The 17,266-nt window shown below is 39.2% G+C and overlaps 1 protein-coding gene across 1 annotated transcript in view; it reads left to right on the forward strand.

Moving 5' to 3' along the window:
* Nucleotides 1-17,266, forward strand: part of LOC147153037 (cadherin-4-like) — a 231,124-nt gene that overhangs the window by 83,053 nt on the left and 130,805 nt on the right. Inside the window, exon 4 of the mRNA XM_086019937.1 lies at nucleotides 15,452-15,475. Coding sequence (XP_085876063.1) covers nucleotides 15,452-15,475 — 24 coding nt within the window. The remainder of the gene's footprint in view (nucleotides 1-15,451; nucleotides 15,476-17,266) is intronic.

The following is a 17,266-nucleotide window of genomic DNA, read 5'->3' on the forward strand; positions in this document are numbered from 1 at the left end:
TTCTCTGTTCATCTTTCTGCTCCAGTGACCACATTTACGCATTGGTCTCACAGTGCCTGTGTGGAAGTTGGAGGGGACGATAACTTGCAACAGTCCGTCTGTCTGTCCAGTCTGGATGCAGGCTTCCTTCGATTTTTAATCATTGTGCTGCCTTTATTTGTTTTTTTTACTTTGAACTTATCATCAAAATTCAGGTTCCCCGTCAACCAGACCAATTGATATCACATGAATGACTATGTGTGAGCTCTATCATTATTGGTTGTTTTTCCAACTTACATTTCCGCGTGCTCTGCAGAGACCCCCGCCCTGTTGCGTCTGTCTGTCAGGTCTTCCCTATGCTCTGCACTCCATATTAGGACACAGACTTGGCTCAAGGTGACTGTATGTGGAACACCTCTCAGGAGATCTGCAGCACCTGTTTCGACAGAGAGATGCACACATACGATGCATACATGTCAACGCACAATGCCTTCCTGTCTAAATGATCTGCCATTGACCTCTAAATAGAGCAGACCAATCAACATCCTTGCTGGAAATTCGAGCTGTTGCATTGGGTGTGGTTACTACTCAGAAAACAGCAGTTGTCCGAATAACACAAAACAAAGCCAGACACAGTAAGTCACTTCGGGTAATCTGTTGCAACCTATTAGAATTATGAATCAGGCCGGGTTTGGATGGTCAAACGTTGATGTCGATCTCCGTTTTTGCGAGAGGACAGATCAGCTTGTGTTAACCTTTTGTTTTTTGTTTGAGCAGCTTTGAGTTGTGATCTATATCTCCATATACCTTGATAAGGTCACTATGGGCAATGATAACTGGTTTATGTGATATTGATTTACTATTGAGGCTGATCGTTGCCAGACGGTGCCCAGCAGGTGGCCTTGAGGCATAATCAATTTATCAGCGACTTAAATCGACAAGGACCGCTGCAATAAAGACAGACAATGTGTCCTCAGGTAATCCAATTGAGTCCACTCTAATGTAAGCTTTAAACGTAAGTGTGTACTTACGCTATACGTCTTCATGTGGAGAGTTAATCTGCACATCTATTTCTAAAAAAAACATTTATAGTATTGAAGCAAGGGCATCAGTGATTCCTCTATTCTCTTTATCTTTAATTTTTTACCCCTCTCGTCCTTGTTCCCCACCTCTGCATTTGCCCTCCATATCTTGTTGTGTAGGTGATGAGTTATAGTGGCCATGGTGATGCAGCTGATAGATGAAGGTGAACTCAGTAGTGGCCTACAAGAGACTTTAGAGGACAAAGAGGCTTTCATCCATCCTTCTAGCCTCCTACATAAACTCAAATCTCATTGCATAATTTGTATTTTTCAGTTTTACTAGAGCCAATACATTTGTTCTGCATATTATGTGCATTACATATGTGGTACATGTCTATAGCTTGTTATCAGAATGATTTTTTAAAAAATCCCCTCCGATTGTATTGCAGTGGAATGGTAGGTTGTAAAGATGGATGCAGAACCTCGATGTAACGGACTAATATAGGGGAATGGTCGCACTTTGAATTGTTGTATTAGTATGTTGTTGAAAAGGAAAAAAAAAGAAGCTTGAAACTTTTTTTCATCCAAAATTAACGCTAAGCTAATGGGCAGGTTTTCCATTGCATTTTATGGGAACATCTTGGCACACCTTTTAGCTGAAGCTAGCCTGTAATGTACAAGATATCTGTGACCAGAGCTGGGCATCGTCAAACCGTCATGAAGTTCCTGCCTGCATATTAAGCCGAAGCACGTGGTCCCAGGCTGTCCTTTCTCTGTGACAGCCAAACGGCGTCGAGAACTTAATGTACGCATCACACACAGGTGCCGCACAAGCAGACACGCCAACAAATAAAGAAAAAAAAATTAAATAAAAACAACAGACACACGCACAGCCTGGTGAAACAAAATGGGCCACTTTGCCCGAAAGGTATAAAACACACATTTTTAATTTTTTCTTTGTTTGGCTGCGTGTCAGGAGTGCGGCACCTGCCTGTGACGTGGTACCAGTTTAAGTCTGTTCTCGAGGCTTTGACACTGGGACCACGTGGGCCAGCCAAATATGCAGACGAGAACTTTGTGACGGTTAGGCGATACACAGCTCTGTGACAACAGCGGAACAATCCTGGAAATAAGTGTAGGCTAGCAGTCTCTGTCTGTAGATTTCCCCGCAATAACTACCTAACTAACAGACTACTGTACAAATTGAGGTTTTGAGTCGGACGGTCACTGGACACGATTTTGAAATCCGTTAAATCTGCATCCACTAAATCGAAGCTCCTAAATCGAAGGTACTTCAGAACGGATGGCTTTCAGTCATCATTCTTATCCCCTGCATATTCAATTAATCATAAGTGATAGGTTCAACAAATTGTCTTGAACCTTTCGATGATCAAACAGCTTGGGAAAATACAGTAAACATGCTCGGGATGGGTGTTGTAATTCATTAATCAATTTATTGATCTTTGAGAGACTGTGGAATTATTGATAAAACATGTCTTGGATTCAGTGAGATGAAATATAGTGAACTACTGGGCTGCAACCAGCAGAGGCGCTTTTGATTCCATCTTTAGTAGTTTGTTAATGACAACCGTTAATGACATTAACCATGGGAATTTGGGGTATTGTACATCTGCAGTCATTCCGCTTACAACAGCAGTGCCATCAATACAGGAATTTAGAACCTTCAGAGAGAGCTTTTAGCATCCGCTTATTTAAAAAAAAACTCATTTAAATAGGTTTTTTTCTGATCAAACAGGTGATAATTAACTGAAATTCACTATTTGGACAGTTCATATCGTATCTCGTTATGCTTTAAAGAGAATCCCTTCTGCTGCGATAAGTATCCTACTTCTGCATTGCACCTGCTTCTTTATCGGCTACAAGATAACATGGCTGGTGTGCAGTGCCACTGGGCAAGAATCTGGTCCCACTTCCTTATCCAAGGCAGTCAGGTGCAGGACTCTTCCACATCCGCTATCTGCATGAAATTACACGCTCCTTAAGCCCATTACCACTTCAAAATGAACAGGCACATAGGAAAGCAGCCTCCCCATTAGTGCTTTGCAGCATGCAGTATAGCAGCACCTGTCCCTACCCTAAATATTAATGGCAACTTCATCAGAATATTGGGTACATAGCATGTACAAACCCAATTCCAATGAAGGTGGGACATTGTGTAAAATGTATTTTAAAAAATGTACAATGGTTTGCAAATCCTTTTTTAAACGTTATTCAATTCAGTACTTTACAAAGACAAGATATCTAATGTTGAAACTGATAAACTTTATCTTCGGGAGGTGCAAATATTCAATTACTGTATTTTGAATGTGATATTTGATGCCTACAATACGTTTCATAAAAAGTTGGGACATGCTTATGTTTACGGCTGTGTTACATAACCTCTCCTTTTAACAATACTCACCAAGCTCTTTGGAACTGAGGACAATAATTGTTGAGCTTTGTTGGTGAAATTCTTTCCCCTTAAGTTGCTCACCAGTCCGGGGTCTCCATTATGGTATTTTCCGTTTCCACTTTCAACACATTTTAAAGAGGAGACAAGTCTGGACTGCTGGCAGGCCAATCTAGTATTTACACTCTTTCACTGTGAAGCCACTACTGTTGTAACACGTACAGAATGTAGCTTGGCATTGGCTTGCTGAAATAAGCAGGAACGTTCCTGGAAATTTGACTACACTGAGAAGCCCAGAAGCATACGTGTGAACTTGTACACTTTCGGCGTAATTTGCACAGGGGGAAACACCTTTTCAAAGGTTGAAAATGATTGCAAATTGTAAAATTGTATTCAGTTTTTACTTACATTTCATGTGACTATATTTCACTGGAACTGGCGTTTGTAGATCAGCAGGCACTGTTGATGGGGGTAAGAATGGAACTTCATGCATTGTCCATATATCTTACAGTACTCAACATGATGCACAATGCATGTTGTTGTCCATCGTAGCAGAAAAGGTAATGGTCTGAGAAGTTACCCAAACACTTGGTCTAACCCGCCTCCATGCAGATTTAGAACATGTGGCGGTCACAAAAATAGAGCCTTGTGAGTTTAGCTCACTTTTCTGTTATCTTTTCCATGGTTGGATCTGTGCAACAAAACATCTGGCATGTCAAGGCAGTTGTTTCTCTGAAAGGTCAGTATGTAATATAGCCATAAATTAGTATATCGTCGTCCTGAGAATAACATGTATGTCCATTTTTTAATTTTTTTTTTATTCTTGCGTTAATGGGGTGTCTGTGTTACAATCATCCCATTAACGTGAAAATTAAGAAAATTAAAAAAAAGTTAAGATAAGATATACTTGTATTTCACAGGACAGGGACGATATGTAAAATACTGGAATTATTAAAGCTACTGAAAGAGGAAGGTCAACACTCAGAAGAAGAAAAATATCACTGCTGTAAGCAAACCAAGAAAGTAATTCTGTGTGCCATCATGGCTGTGGTGGTGGCAATCCAGCAATCGACAGTAAACGATTTTACCACAGTCATACAATCACTATGGAAACCAAAAAAAAAAAACACTAAATCCGCACAGTGCTTGGTTGTCGACAAAGTGGTGAAAATGCACACATGCATACTCACGCACGCACGCGCACAGATTTAAATTCTTTGCTATTTAAGGAAAATACATAGAAGAAGAGATGGTGAGATATGCTTCGTTGAACACGCAATGTGATGCTTGACTGAAATGATTAAATTCTAACTAGGCGCTGCAGAGTGAGTGTGTGTGCTTATGTATGTATGTGCTTATGAGTTTGCACAAATAGAATATGCTTCAGTGCATTCTGTTTAGGTTTTTATGCATTCATGCGGAAAAGATGAAACTTTGGATTCATATAACATTAAATCAGCAACACAGGGACATTTGTGATACCTTTCTTTACTTATGAAGTATCATTAACCGGGACATGTTGCGTGCGTGTGTGTGTCAGAGCTGGGCATTTTACAAAAAATTGAGCGTCTGTTATTTGTCGTTATTTGCAGCGTGGGTACCCTTCGCCTTAGTACCCGTCTATAGGCCGGTCTGTCTCTAATTTTAAACGGCCGTCCGTTGCCGAGTCCGACGAAACTTTCACTTGATTGGCTTAGGCAAGGCAAGGCAGCTTTATTTTTTTTCGGACACAAGGTAACACACGCAATGTGCTTCACATAATTAAAGCCACAACATTTAATAAAATTTACAAACAAAAGTGTTAAAGACGTTTAATAGCAAAGTAAAGAAATAAAAAGTAGCTTCTTTCACATTCTGCTTAAAATGCAAAGATACTTTGTTTGCTTTCATGGAGGACTAAGGAACTCAGAATCTATTCACATTTGACTGAAAGTCAGAGGATTCGGACTCTTTAAAATCACATTTAACTAATCGTTAAAAACCCTTTCATTCTTTATGTTTTGTGTACAATAGGCTTGCTAGCAACAATGATGCTTCACAATTTTTTTCTTTTTTGCCAATGGCCATTAATTTATCTTGAAATCTGCTTCACTGTCATTGTGTTCTAACTCGGTGGTGCTTGTGCACTTTTAAGGAATGCATGCACTTTACCCTGTGTAAAAAAGTATGATAACACAGTAATTGAGGGCAGAGAAACAATGTTAAGTCATGGATGGAGAAAGTGAGGTGGACCACCTACTCAAATAAGGATTTCCCTCCATTCTTTGTGTGTTTTATTTGTGTGTGTGTGTGGGTGTGTGTGTGCGCGTTGCAGAGAATAGACCCACAGACATCTACGGAGCACCATACATGCCATGGGAGTTGTTGTTGTTCTTTTTTGGTGGCCACAATATAAATGAATTATGGACACCAAATGATATTTTTGGCCCAAAAAATAGAATAATCGGACAAAATACTAATTTGTGGGTTCAATTTTCATGAACAACTTTGACATCTTACTAAGCATATGGCATGCACCTATGCTTAATTCCGAGCACTGTTACATGATCTGTGTCCAAAAGTATTCTAAAATCTTAATTTGATGAACAAATATACGTGTGTGAGAGTGTTAGCATACCGTTTAGCCTGAGAGTATGCTCCTAATACCCTAATATGCTTTCAAGACCGTATGTTGAGGATTCTGTGAAACTACGGACAAATTAAGCAGTAAGCTCTTCACATGGTAAAAAAGTTCCTAATTTAGAGCTTACAATTTGTAGTAGAAAATAGAAAACAAATCATCGTTGTTGGTCAAAGAAATAACATGGTGTCAGGCATTCGGAGTACGGCCATAATAAGAATAGTGACCCTGAAAACGGTGTACTCAGGACAGCTTGTTCTTATCTCCATGGAGACCTGCTGGAAGTCTGCTGTGTGACGGCAATGACGATCATTCTTTCAGCCGCGACCCTATTCTCCTTCACCATAATGCACCTCTATACCAAAGCCTTAGCGAAGGGGAAGGAAGGACTTGTCTCACAAGGACAACTATTGTGTCTTTTTAAGTCAAATAATGTCATGATGTCGTAAAAGTTATAGTCATAGTTGTCACTAGGACTTGAGCTTCATTTTTTTGGAGTGATAAACAATGACAGTATCTTTACTTTCTTTCTTTGAAATTAAGTACAATGGGCAAAATGATAGTCGGTTAACCCTGCTATTTGTGAGATAAAGGGACCGAGTCCTGACAGAATAGCAAAAATGATGAGTAATTGACACTCCCCCTAAAATAAACTTTAAATATACCACAGTCTATGGTCCAATACAGTATAATATTATTTCAAACGATAAAGATCCATCCTGACTGCTTGCCCGCTCCGCTGCCAGTCGCCGTCTGGCACCTGAGAGTTGACACGAGTTTAGCGTCGCTAAATGTCCGAAATGTAAACCAGTCGGGGTTCGTGTGCGCGTTCATTCAAATGTCTGCTTCAGCCTGTGTAAGTGGACAAGCGATCGCCACAGGATTTTGGATTTTGTGAAGGGGATCATGATGACATCACGTTTTAATAAACGTGTCAATAAATCCAAACTATTGTACAGAACACTTTTATACTTTCACAGGTTTCACAGCGGACAAGAGTAGTAATTGCATTTGCATTTTGGTGGCGATCGGTCGCTGTTTTAGACAACAGAACTGACAAAGTGAGCAATATTACCACGCTTGCCTCCCTCCCGTGACGTAGACCGCCGCTCTGACCGAAAAAATAACAAGCCCAGCCCCAAAAAGGGGCGGGGCAATTTGTCGTAACTCTAATCGCAAAAAAAGCCCTTAAATCACGACAGAGTATTTTGGCCGGAGCATTTTAGTACTGATGTCATTTTTACATGTAAACCTTTTATATAAGCGCCAATGTTAAGCTCATCCAAGTGTCGCTTTAATAGTCAGGTTTTTGAAGCTACCTTGTGGCATCTCAGGGCGTAATCAACAAAGCAAAAAAAAAATCTTAGTTGAGTTTCAGCAAATAGCTAAGGATAGCAACACACATGAAAAACAAACAAACAAAAACAAGTAGATAATTTGCTGAATAGCAAATTGGTAAGGTTCACTGTACTGTTTTTCCCTGTCACATTTGAGGTATTCTCTTCCATAAGATTGTTTCTTTCAGGCCCTGTTATTGTTTTGCATGTTCCTTTCTTTCTTTTATTGAAATTGCGTGTTGCACTAAGATGCTTGAGCAATGTGAGTGCTGCTAATTGCATTTGCTGACAATGTTGTAACAGCTTTCAACTATGATTGGCTTGATGCTCAACATTAATATTTCTGTTCATACAACAGACATTTGGTTAAAAGCACTCTATTTGTACGGGCAAAATAAATAAATAAAAACTCGTTTTTTGTTAGACCGATCTCGTCTTGCCCATTTCGGCTCTAATCCAGAGCGTCCGTTAGCGATTCCGACTGCAAACTTCGTCCGATTTTCACGAGCAAAGTGAGTAAGATTCTATATAGAAATATCCGTTCCGTTTCCCCCACCTCTCCCGATGAACGATAAATACTGTGTAAGATTAAAAATAGATACTTTGTAAGATTATATACAGAAATGTACGGTAAGATTCAGCACAGCCCGGGGTTGACGGGTATGGACCATTTAATATTGTGAATACATTGAATTTCCTGCGTAGGCAATGTTTTGAATTTCTGAATTTCTGAAGCGTCCAGGTGTCCTTTGTCGAAGAAAATACAACGCAAATTGTTTGAAAACATCTTTTGGAATTATTTTTCAGCATACTCCAAATATTTCATATCTATTGTGTGAAATGTGTTTAAAAAAAACAGTAATGCAGATTGATCAAAAAGGTTAAAAAAGGATACTTGGTTCTTTACCACTTTTTACAAGCCAGAAGTTCCAACCAGACTTCTTCAAGGTTTCAGTGATTACTGTCATTGATAGAGAACACAGATAAGATTTTAAAGGGTATCGGAACGAATCTTAAGATCTCTCTGAGGGATGCAGTTCTTATCCAGTAATCCTCATCGCAAGTAACTGATGAAAAAACACCAGCTATCTGTAAATGATATCAGTACTGCTGTATAGGCTTGAAATGATATTATCATTTATTTAGTGGCCACTCTTATTATTATTATTATCTTCCTTCATATTTAACGTTTGACCGCCTTTATCAGTTAGCCAACCTCATTTGTCATTACACACGGAAAGTAAATGTTTTGTAGTTACGATGTTGTATCGCTAATAAGCATCCACCAAGGTAACAACAAAACCAAGGTTCTGTAGATGTCCTTGATGACAAAATGTTATGTCTGAGGTTTAGCAGCAGCTGCGTACAAAATCAAATGAAATGAAAATATTATTCAGGTTATCCAACTCAATGTCAAGGCATTTGGGGATATAACAAGTAGAGAATAAAGATCGAGTGCTTTGAATCACTTGCACATTTTCGAATCAAATCACTTAAAGGAAAAACAACTAGCAATTATTAAACTAAATTAAAGGTTACAAGTATTAAACTAAATAAAAAACAAAACGCACTCCACGTGTAACAAAATCTCAACCAGCTTGCATGAATTTGTTTGTCAGTGTTTTTTGATGCACACCAAACAATTCTCCTAAATATCGCATTTTTCCCACAATCACATCACACTCCACTGGCTAATTTAGGTTTTATAGCATCCATTATGATTAATTACCGACCAACTAGCTTTCTGTGTAACTTGCATGTGAATCGCACCACTCAATTGGGCTTATCACACACAATTATAGTAGAGGTTCAAAGTTAATTTCACCAGTCTCACAAAAACTCCTCAATAATGAGAACCTTTACCTCTTACTAACATTATACCTCACTTTCAGTTTCACATACGTAAATAAGGTCACTAAGAGAGCAATATCATGTTTAACGTTTGCATTACATTTACAAAAGCTTCAATATCAGATCAAAGTGCTTTGGAATACTTTTGTAGAATGTGACTAAGTACATTTCGAAAAGTTTCAATAATGCAATGTAGCCTCTGGTTTTTCTCCACCCCGGATCCTATTTATATTGTTATTGAGGTTTTACAGAAACCACCAAGGGTGAAAATAAGAAGTCATTTATTGAATATATGTGTGGTTTGGTTTAATATTAAGCAATGCAGTAAACATTTTTTGAAGAATGCAACATTTCACCTCTGGTGCGAATACTGCATAATGTATGGCCTCAAGAGGAACATTATTGCCAGATATGTATTTTTATTGCTGCACACTGTCTCAAAATGTAGAATACAAAAGATTCCGTTTGCTGAGACTTTGAACCCCTTTTTTTTCATTTTGTCTGTTTGATTCCGAACAGATGGTCTGTTCTTTGTGTTTACTTTCACATTTTCATAATTTGTGCTATTACAATATTTCAAGCAAGCAAACCAAAATAAGAAAGTGAATCAGAAGCTCATTGACGGCCTCTGACAAAGGGTGAAATTGTGAAATGTATCACAATCATATGCAAACAATGGTTTGACTCACTGACCAACCTGCCAAGGGTGTTGTTTCAATGAGACAAGGTCATGATGGCAGAGACATGTGTCACAAAGAGAAATGGTGCGAGTGAGCTGGGATCTGAGAGAAAAACATTTTTTTTTTCTAAAAGACAGGAAATGAAATAGTATACATGAAATATGCTGTGTATATGCTTAAAATACGGCGTGGATGTGAAAGAGGAGAAGGGTGCCTTTCCTGTCTGACTGTAAGTGAAGGTCATATCTAATACTATTTGGCTTGGGACACTAACACAGGGAGAACAAAAATAAAGCTTGTACTGTTGTCCCCCCTTCTTTCACTATGGCTTTATTGATGGAGCAGGCTGCAGATTAATGGATGTGTAAGCAGGATTTAGTTTATTATGGTCCCAAAAGAAATGTTTCAATTTTTATATGAGACTAAAGCTACCATTTTTGTTTCATTTAATCATCTGTCCTTGTACATGATGAGCAATAGGCAAGGCAAGGTAAGGCAGTATAATTTTACAGCACATTTGATACATAAAGCACCTCAATATGCAATTGGACTGAGCGGCCATTTTGATCCATTTATTCAAGATGATAGTTGGAACAGTCTCCTGATTATTTTTCAATCAGAACGGCCCATCACAAACAGACGCAGTGGAAGTGTATTTCTGGATGGTAACAATTACTCTACTCTACTCAATTTATGAGCTGCAGTCTGTCATCATCCCAGTGTCCAAGCAGTCTGGCCAGAACTCAGAGCCAATCGCCTGGCACCAGAACCCGAGCTATAGCAAGGAGGGTTAAACAGGGTAGTTCCCTGAGGCAGAGCCGAACACTCACGGCTCAACGACCTCACAGCCCAGGCTCTAATATCTGATCAAGAACCATCTGTTGAGGCAACCACAGCCTAGGCACGCTCCCAGAAGCCCTTCCTGCTGACTGACCTCTCCAAGGAGAGCCCGGTGGGATATCGAGCTGTTAGCATGCTATTAGATTGATTCTGGTTCCGATTCTAAATGCATATAATACAGACACATTAACATTACAGAATGCCAAAGATACACCCAACTCAATTATAAAATCACATGAATAATATATGTCCAGGCAAAATTCAGGATTATTATACTCTTTTAAGACCCTGTAATTTTCAAATTTGACAAGATTTCAAAGTAGACCTGGGGTCAGTTGTTAATTCAGCATGTATCATTTAATTAGATTACATACATTATTATATCGTCGCTGTCCTGTGAAAACACCATGCCCATTATTTTCAATTTTCTTATTTTTACGTGAGTGCTGTTTCCGCATTACAGACATCACATTAACGTGAAAATTAAAAACATTCCTAAAATTGGACATAAGAGTTTTTCACAGAACAGTGACGATATCTTTTTTGTGTGTCTTATTCTTCTTTTTCTTTTTTACAATTCAATATGTATAATGCAAATCAACATTAAAATGCAGAATTAGTAGTTGCGACATGGCTCATTTATGTATTCGCTCTCCAACTGTGGCCCTCTCCTCAGTCAGCGGAAATTCAGTCAGAGACCAGTGTTTCATGCTGAATATCGATTTGTGTAACATTCATGAGTTTAAAGGCTTATCAGACCAAACAATTCTATCCTCAACTCAAACATGACGTTGATGATGCCGACATTGCGATCGAGCAGTGTTGACATAACGCTGAAACAAATGTCAAAAGTGATTGATTGTGAATAAAAGTACACAAATGCATCCCGTAATTAAGAGTGTGACAAAAGTGCACTTCTCGTGAAGTTTGACTCGCTCGTACAAAGAGTTTCTGCTCCTCGTTGTGTCACACAGGGCCATTTGCCAGCCGTCGATAACAGTTGGCTAATGGGTAATGTGCCACACAAGACTGATGCTGCACTTGCTGTTTTCATTTTGCTGCTGTAGTGCAGTAATTAATCCAGCTGAAACCTTTGTGCTCACAATATAAATGCTTTCCATTTTCATTAATAGACAACTCATTAGTATGTAATGAGCAAGAAGGCAGCGTTCCCTGTGCAAAAGGTAATGTGATTGTGTGCGGCTCTGCTCGGTTCGTGCAAATATACACCTTGTTTGCCTCCATGGAAACAGTACTGGTATGTGCAAAAAGCAAACACTTTGAGGCAAATATTGGAATTTACTCCTCGATAAAGTCAATTTTAGACTGTGGTTTTGCTAACTCGTTGACAGACTTCCCTTTGGGACATTGATAGGCAGAAGTCACACTATACATTTGTGAATTTAATAAACACCGACAAATGAAAAATGCAGTGGCAATTGCGCTGTCTGTGTTTGGCATCAGCATTGAAAACTTGGAAACGACATCGGCGCGCTGCTTTAGTCACACTGATGGTTGTAGCCTTTTTTTCTCAAGAGTTCAGACTAGTTTTAGAATTGTTTTAATTCAGAATGACTTCACAACACATGCGCAAATGTTGAACTGTAGCTTCTGTGGTTTGAAACATGCCCAATGGATTGTGCCTTTCACCAATGAGTGGACAAAAAAGAGCAACTAAGCATTTTTTGCAAAGACTGGATCTGCTTTTTTCACAGAGGTTAACAACCAAAGGGGATGAGTGGACCCTTTATCTACATTAAAGGATTCAAGGCACAATAAAAATACCATTTATTTCCACTCTTCCATGCCGAGAATTTGTGGCCAAGGAGTGAGTACATAGGTATAATTGCAAAGCCATTTCAGGAGGTGCATTTACCTATATACAACCTATAACAGATTTGTAGGCACATAGAAGAGAGGAAAGATAAGTCAAATATTGGCTACATCTAAGAAATGTGCTACTTTTCATCACTGGAAGTGATCATGACTCATCACACGATAAGATCGAATGTCGTCTTGTGCAACTTCGTATTTTTCATTTAGGCACAAGTAGAAAGAAAGCATCATTAGTGGCAAAGAAGAGAGAGCTTGTTTGCTGTGTTTTGATGTGCACGTTTTGACAGATGGTAACCATGTGACACTAACCTGTGCTGACTATAGTAGTCTTATAGTTTTGTATAACGTGTTCTGAACAACACAACACTTTGTGCTATACTTTGTTATGTCACATGGCATATAAGAACATCGCTGTACAATTGTGAGGGAGCCAGATTTATGATATGACACATACGGTGTCACAAAGCCATTTTGGGCCATTAGTTCTATGTTCCTTCACGTTGCCGGCTATCTCGCAGGTGGTGTGTGATTGAATCCAGTCAGTGATTGTGGCTTGAATCTCAGCTGGGTGAGGCCCCGGCTCCAGAATAAATTCGTCCATTCCTCAGATCCTCACAAAGATGTTTTGGATTGTCAAAACGACATGGCAATCAAAGTTACAGTGAGGGAAAACACACTAGGTAACTAGTCAGTATCACTAGTTCCATAGTTATGTGATGATTCCTTATCAGTGAACCATTAAAGCGGAAATCAACCCAAACATATTTTTTCAAGAAAAGGTTCCCAGCAGGCCCAGTAGTTGAAACACGGCATTCTGATTACTAGTGCGTTTGTGCAATATGAGTTAAGCAGAAAAATCCACCCGTTATTAGCCATCTCAGGCGGTGGCCATTTTGTCATTTCTGTTGACTGAAAATGACATCACAACTACCCAGGGCTCAGGGAATGATCAATCACAGCTCGTCTGTTTTCTAAAGCTGAGCCGTGATTGGTCATTACCTGAGCCCTGGGTAGTTGTGATGTCATTTTCAGTCGACAGAAGTGACAAAATGGCCGCCCCCAGGGATGGCTAAAAACGAGTGGTTTAACTCTTATTCCACAAACGCAATATTTATCAGAATGCCTTGTTTCAACTAGTGTGCTTGCATAGAACATATTCTTGAAAAAAATATGATTTAGCTGGTGCTGCTGTACCAGTGTAAACCAATTTTGGTTCAACTGGTCTCTCACTAGTAGACTTGAGATTTGAAATAAAAGTGAGAGCTGTTGCCATTGTGAAAGCACCAATGAGGACTTTTAGTTTCTGATTTTCTTAATTCACTACAAACAATTTCCATGTGGTTGTCAGTCAGCAGTAATTTGGGCTGGTAGTATTTATAGCATTTGATTATACAACCACTGAAAACACACATTGTAATGTATTAGAATCCCATGTATATAATTTGTACAATTGCTAGTTGAGTTTTTCATTTTTAAATGTGAGACTTCCTTGTTTTGTGGCTTTATTTGTGTCAACTCAGTCAAATGTCACTGGGTTGAGTGAGGTTCCTTTAGATGGGTCATGAATACTGTGCATTTCTACATGAATACTGTACACTTTAAAAACTGATGAGCTATCTGAATAAACAAAGTATGACCGGAGCTATGTATCGTATGCTATTTGACTTAATTAGACATCATATTGTACTGATTCCTGTTTTATAAAGACACAAAAACAGTCAGGGTATTCCTCTTAGTTTCCAAATTATGTAAAAAACGTTTCCTTCTTCAGGCATCCTGAAACATTATTTGGCTTGCATGCATCCTTTGGGATGTGGAAACCTGCGCTGGCATATGGCCTACTTTACATAATACTCCAAGCCACAAGGGTACTGCCGTGGGCACACAGGCAAATCAGGACGTCACTCACACATTCACTTCAAATTAGACTCTAAATCCATTCAGATTATGCTGTTGATATAGCTGTGAAGTGTTGTGCCTTCACTATGACGCTACAAACTGGAACGAAGATGAGAAGCAAGTGTTTTCAGGGCATGGCAATGACATGACAGTTCCTCACATTTTTTTTTCTCCATAAAGGATTGACTGCATAAGATTTGGCCTCATCTTCCATGCTTGGCCACAGTTTGTGCTCCTGATGGTGCACCCCTGGACCTATCTGACTGGGTCATGTTGAGTGACATCCATCCATCCATCCATCCATGTTCTTTATCAAGTACCCACATTAAGGTCACAGGTTAGCTGGAGCTGTTCCCAGCATGTTGAATGTACTGTTCATTGTTTCTGGGGGGTTCACAAACACACCTCCCTTAGTTGTTTTCTGATTTCTGAAAAGAAGAAAAACGAAAGCTCTGTATTGTAAAAACAGAGCAGCGGTGCATTATTGTCTGCCCAGCAGCACATCCTGTGGTGGATTGTAAGGCCTTGAAAAAGAGTCTAAAATGCTTTGCGAAAGGATTTGATTTGCTCTGTCTCAGTGCTCTTCAGCAGTGTCCGAGGGTGCTTGGGGTGAATTGTTTAAGAGATAGAGGGCTTCCAGGGGCCTGGCCACTCTTGCCTCTCGACTTAAGGTTTCTCTTCCATGTGTTTGCTCTCATCGTCCACCTGCTTGCTTCCTTATGAATATAGAAGCGCTGTTTAGTGTTTTTGTGTGTAGAGCTCTCTCCTTTTGTGTGGTATTATTTGTTTTAATGTGTATTCAGGCTGGACGGTAAACTAAAAACACATTTGCGATACAATACAATGCAACTTTATTTATATCGCACATTAACATAATACAATAATACAACAACAAAGACAGTGATATCATTGACTGGATTTCGTGCATATACTACAGTATGATTCAAACATGTGTGTCTTTTCTCTTCTTTCTGCAGGCGCCAGTGTGTCATCACAGAAAGGTAAGAGGGCCCTTGCAGTACTGTCACTAACTGTGCTGCCATGCCTTGCATGATTTATATGTGTTTGTGTATGTGTTTGCATCTTTGCAAGAGATCCAATCCACATTTATAAAACTTGAAAGAGAGCATTACACTCTCAGTGGAAAGGAGGACATAACTTCAATTAGAGTTTGATTTCGAGAAAAAAAATACCTCGCCCCGTTTGGTCGCTCCGTTTTTATTGATTAATTAATTTAAGTATTCTCACAGCACTAAAAAAACAAGTAGTGTTTCATGCAAAACAAAAAATGTTGCGCATAATTTCTTGTATAGTGAAGACATATCACAGGGGGCTATTTTGTTATACTGCGAGCTAGTTTAAACTGAAATGTAGTGACACAAGTGAGGTTTTTCCGCTTTAACATCTTACTGAGTGTTGTTGTCCTTACATGTTTTTTGGTACAAATATTACATATTCATAAGTACAGTAGATCGTGTTTGTAGACACCGAGATAGTGTGTGTTGTGTATATTTTGTATGAGTTGACAGTGTAATATCTTGGGATATTAATAAATATATGCACACACGTCAGCTTCATCGGAGTTGGCTTTAATGCAGGTGACTTAACATTAATTCAGGGCTGACTGGGAGTTCACTCTACGTCTCCTCGGTAACTCTGGCATATCCAAACCACTAGCAGACTTCATTGGTACCTAGTATTAGAATAGTTGAGTCTCTATACAACATCTGGCATGCATAATAAGAGCAAATTATGAATCCGCCTCATGGAGCAAACTTGTGATTATCGTGTATTCCTAGAAAAAATATATGAAATGTCACTGTGCGTTTTATATGCATCAAATTATAGTTTGTCTGTACACTGAAAAAAAAACGTTGAATTTACTCAATTTTATTGTGAAATTTGTGCGTAGTGAAGATTCGTAGTCGTAGAAACGAGAGTTGTATTCACAAAACAATGGCACTGACAGTTTTTATTCGTACTCACAAGAAAATAAGTCAAACCCTCACAATTTTGATTCGTACTCACAAGAAAAAAATCCAAACCCTCACAATTTTGATTCTTACTCTCAAGAAAAGAAGCCAAACCATCACAAATGACTACTATTACGGATACGAATCGTTAATCACGCCTTTTTGACAGCGATCTTACTCCATATGCTATAGAGTCCACATTTGGCTGCTCACTGTATCATGCCCAACTATATACACAGACACACACCAGACCGCTGTACGTATCATATATGTGATGATAGGTGGTATACGACACTGTCACGCAGGCCTATAAAGGTAAGTAATGTGGGCTGGCCAGGCTGAGGCCCCTTTGATGAATGTTGAGGGGTTGGCATAACGTACATCATCCCGCCACCACCGTACTCACATATATTTCTGAATGAGAGGAAGATAAATAAGGCCACACACTATGACAATGAATGAGTGCTCACTTAAAATGGCTTCTGTGCATCTATACCTGGCCTGACTTCTTCTGTCCATTCAATATTTTCCACTCGCCTGCAGCCCAAAATATTTATAAACACTCTCAGAGTCTCGCGTTGTTATTGCTGCGGAGAAAAATAATGTGTTTGTGTCCATACGTGACTGACAGATGTGACTTTGATGGGGCCGGCTGGGCTGAAGAGACATGGGACCTTGGGGCAAAGGGTTTGGACAACAACAAATAGATTTGACAAGACTCTATGTGCATATAAATTTTATATCTGCCTGAGCATGAATGATGGATATTGTAGAACATTTGTGCCCACTGACTCCTCAGTTCATCTCTATTAATATTTA

Source organism: Filicampus tigris, chromosome 1, assembly GCF_054856515.1.
Source record: "Filicampus tigris isolate MCC_2025a chromosome 1, RoL_Ftig_1.0, whole genome shotgun sequence".
Classification (NCBI taxonomy): domain Eukaryota; kingdom Metazoa; phylum Chordata; class Actinopteri; order Syngnathiformes; family Syngnathidae; genus Filicampus; species Filicampus tigris.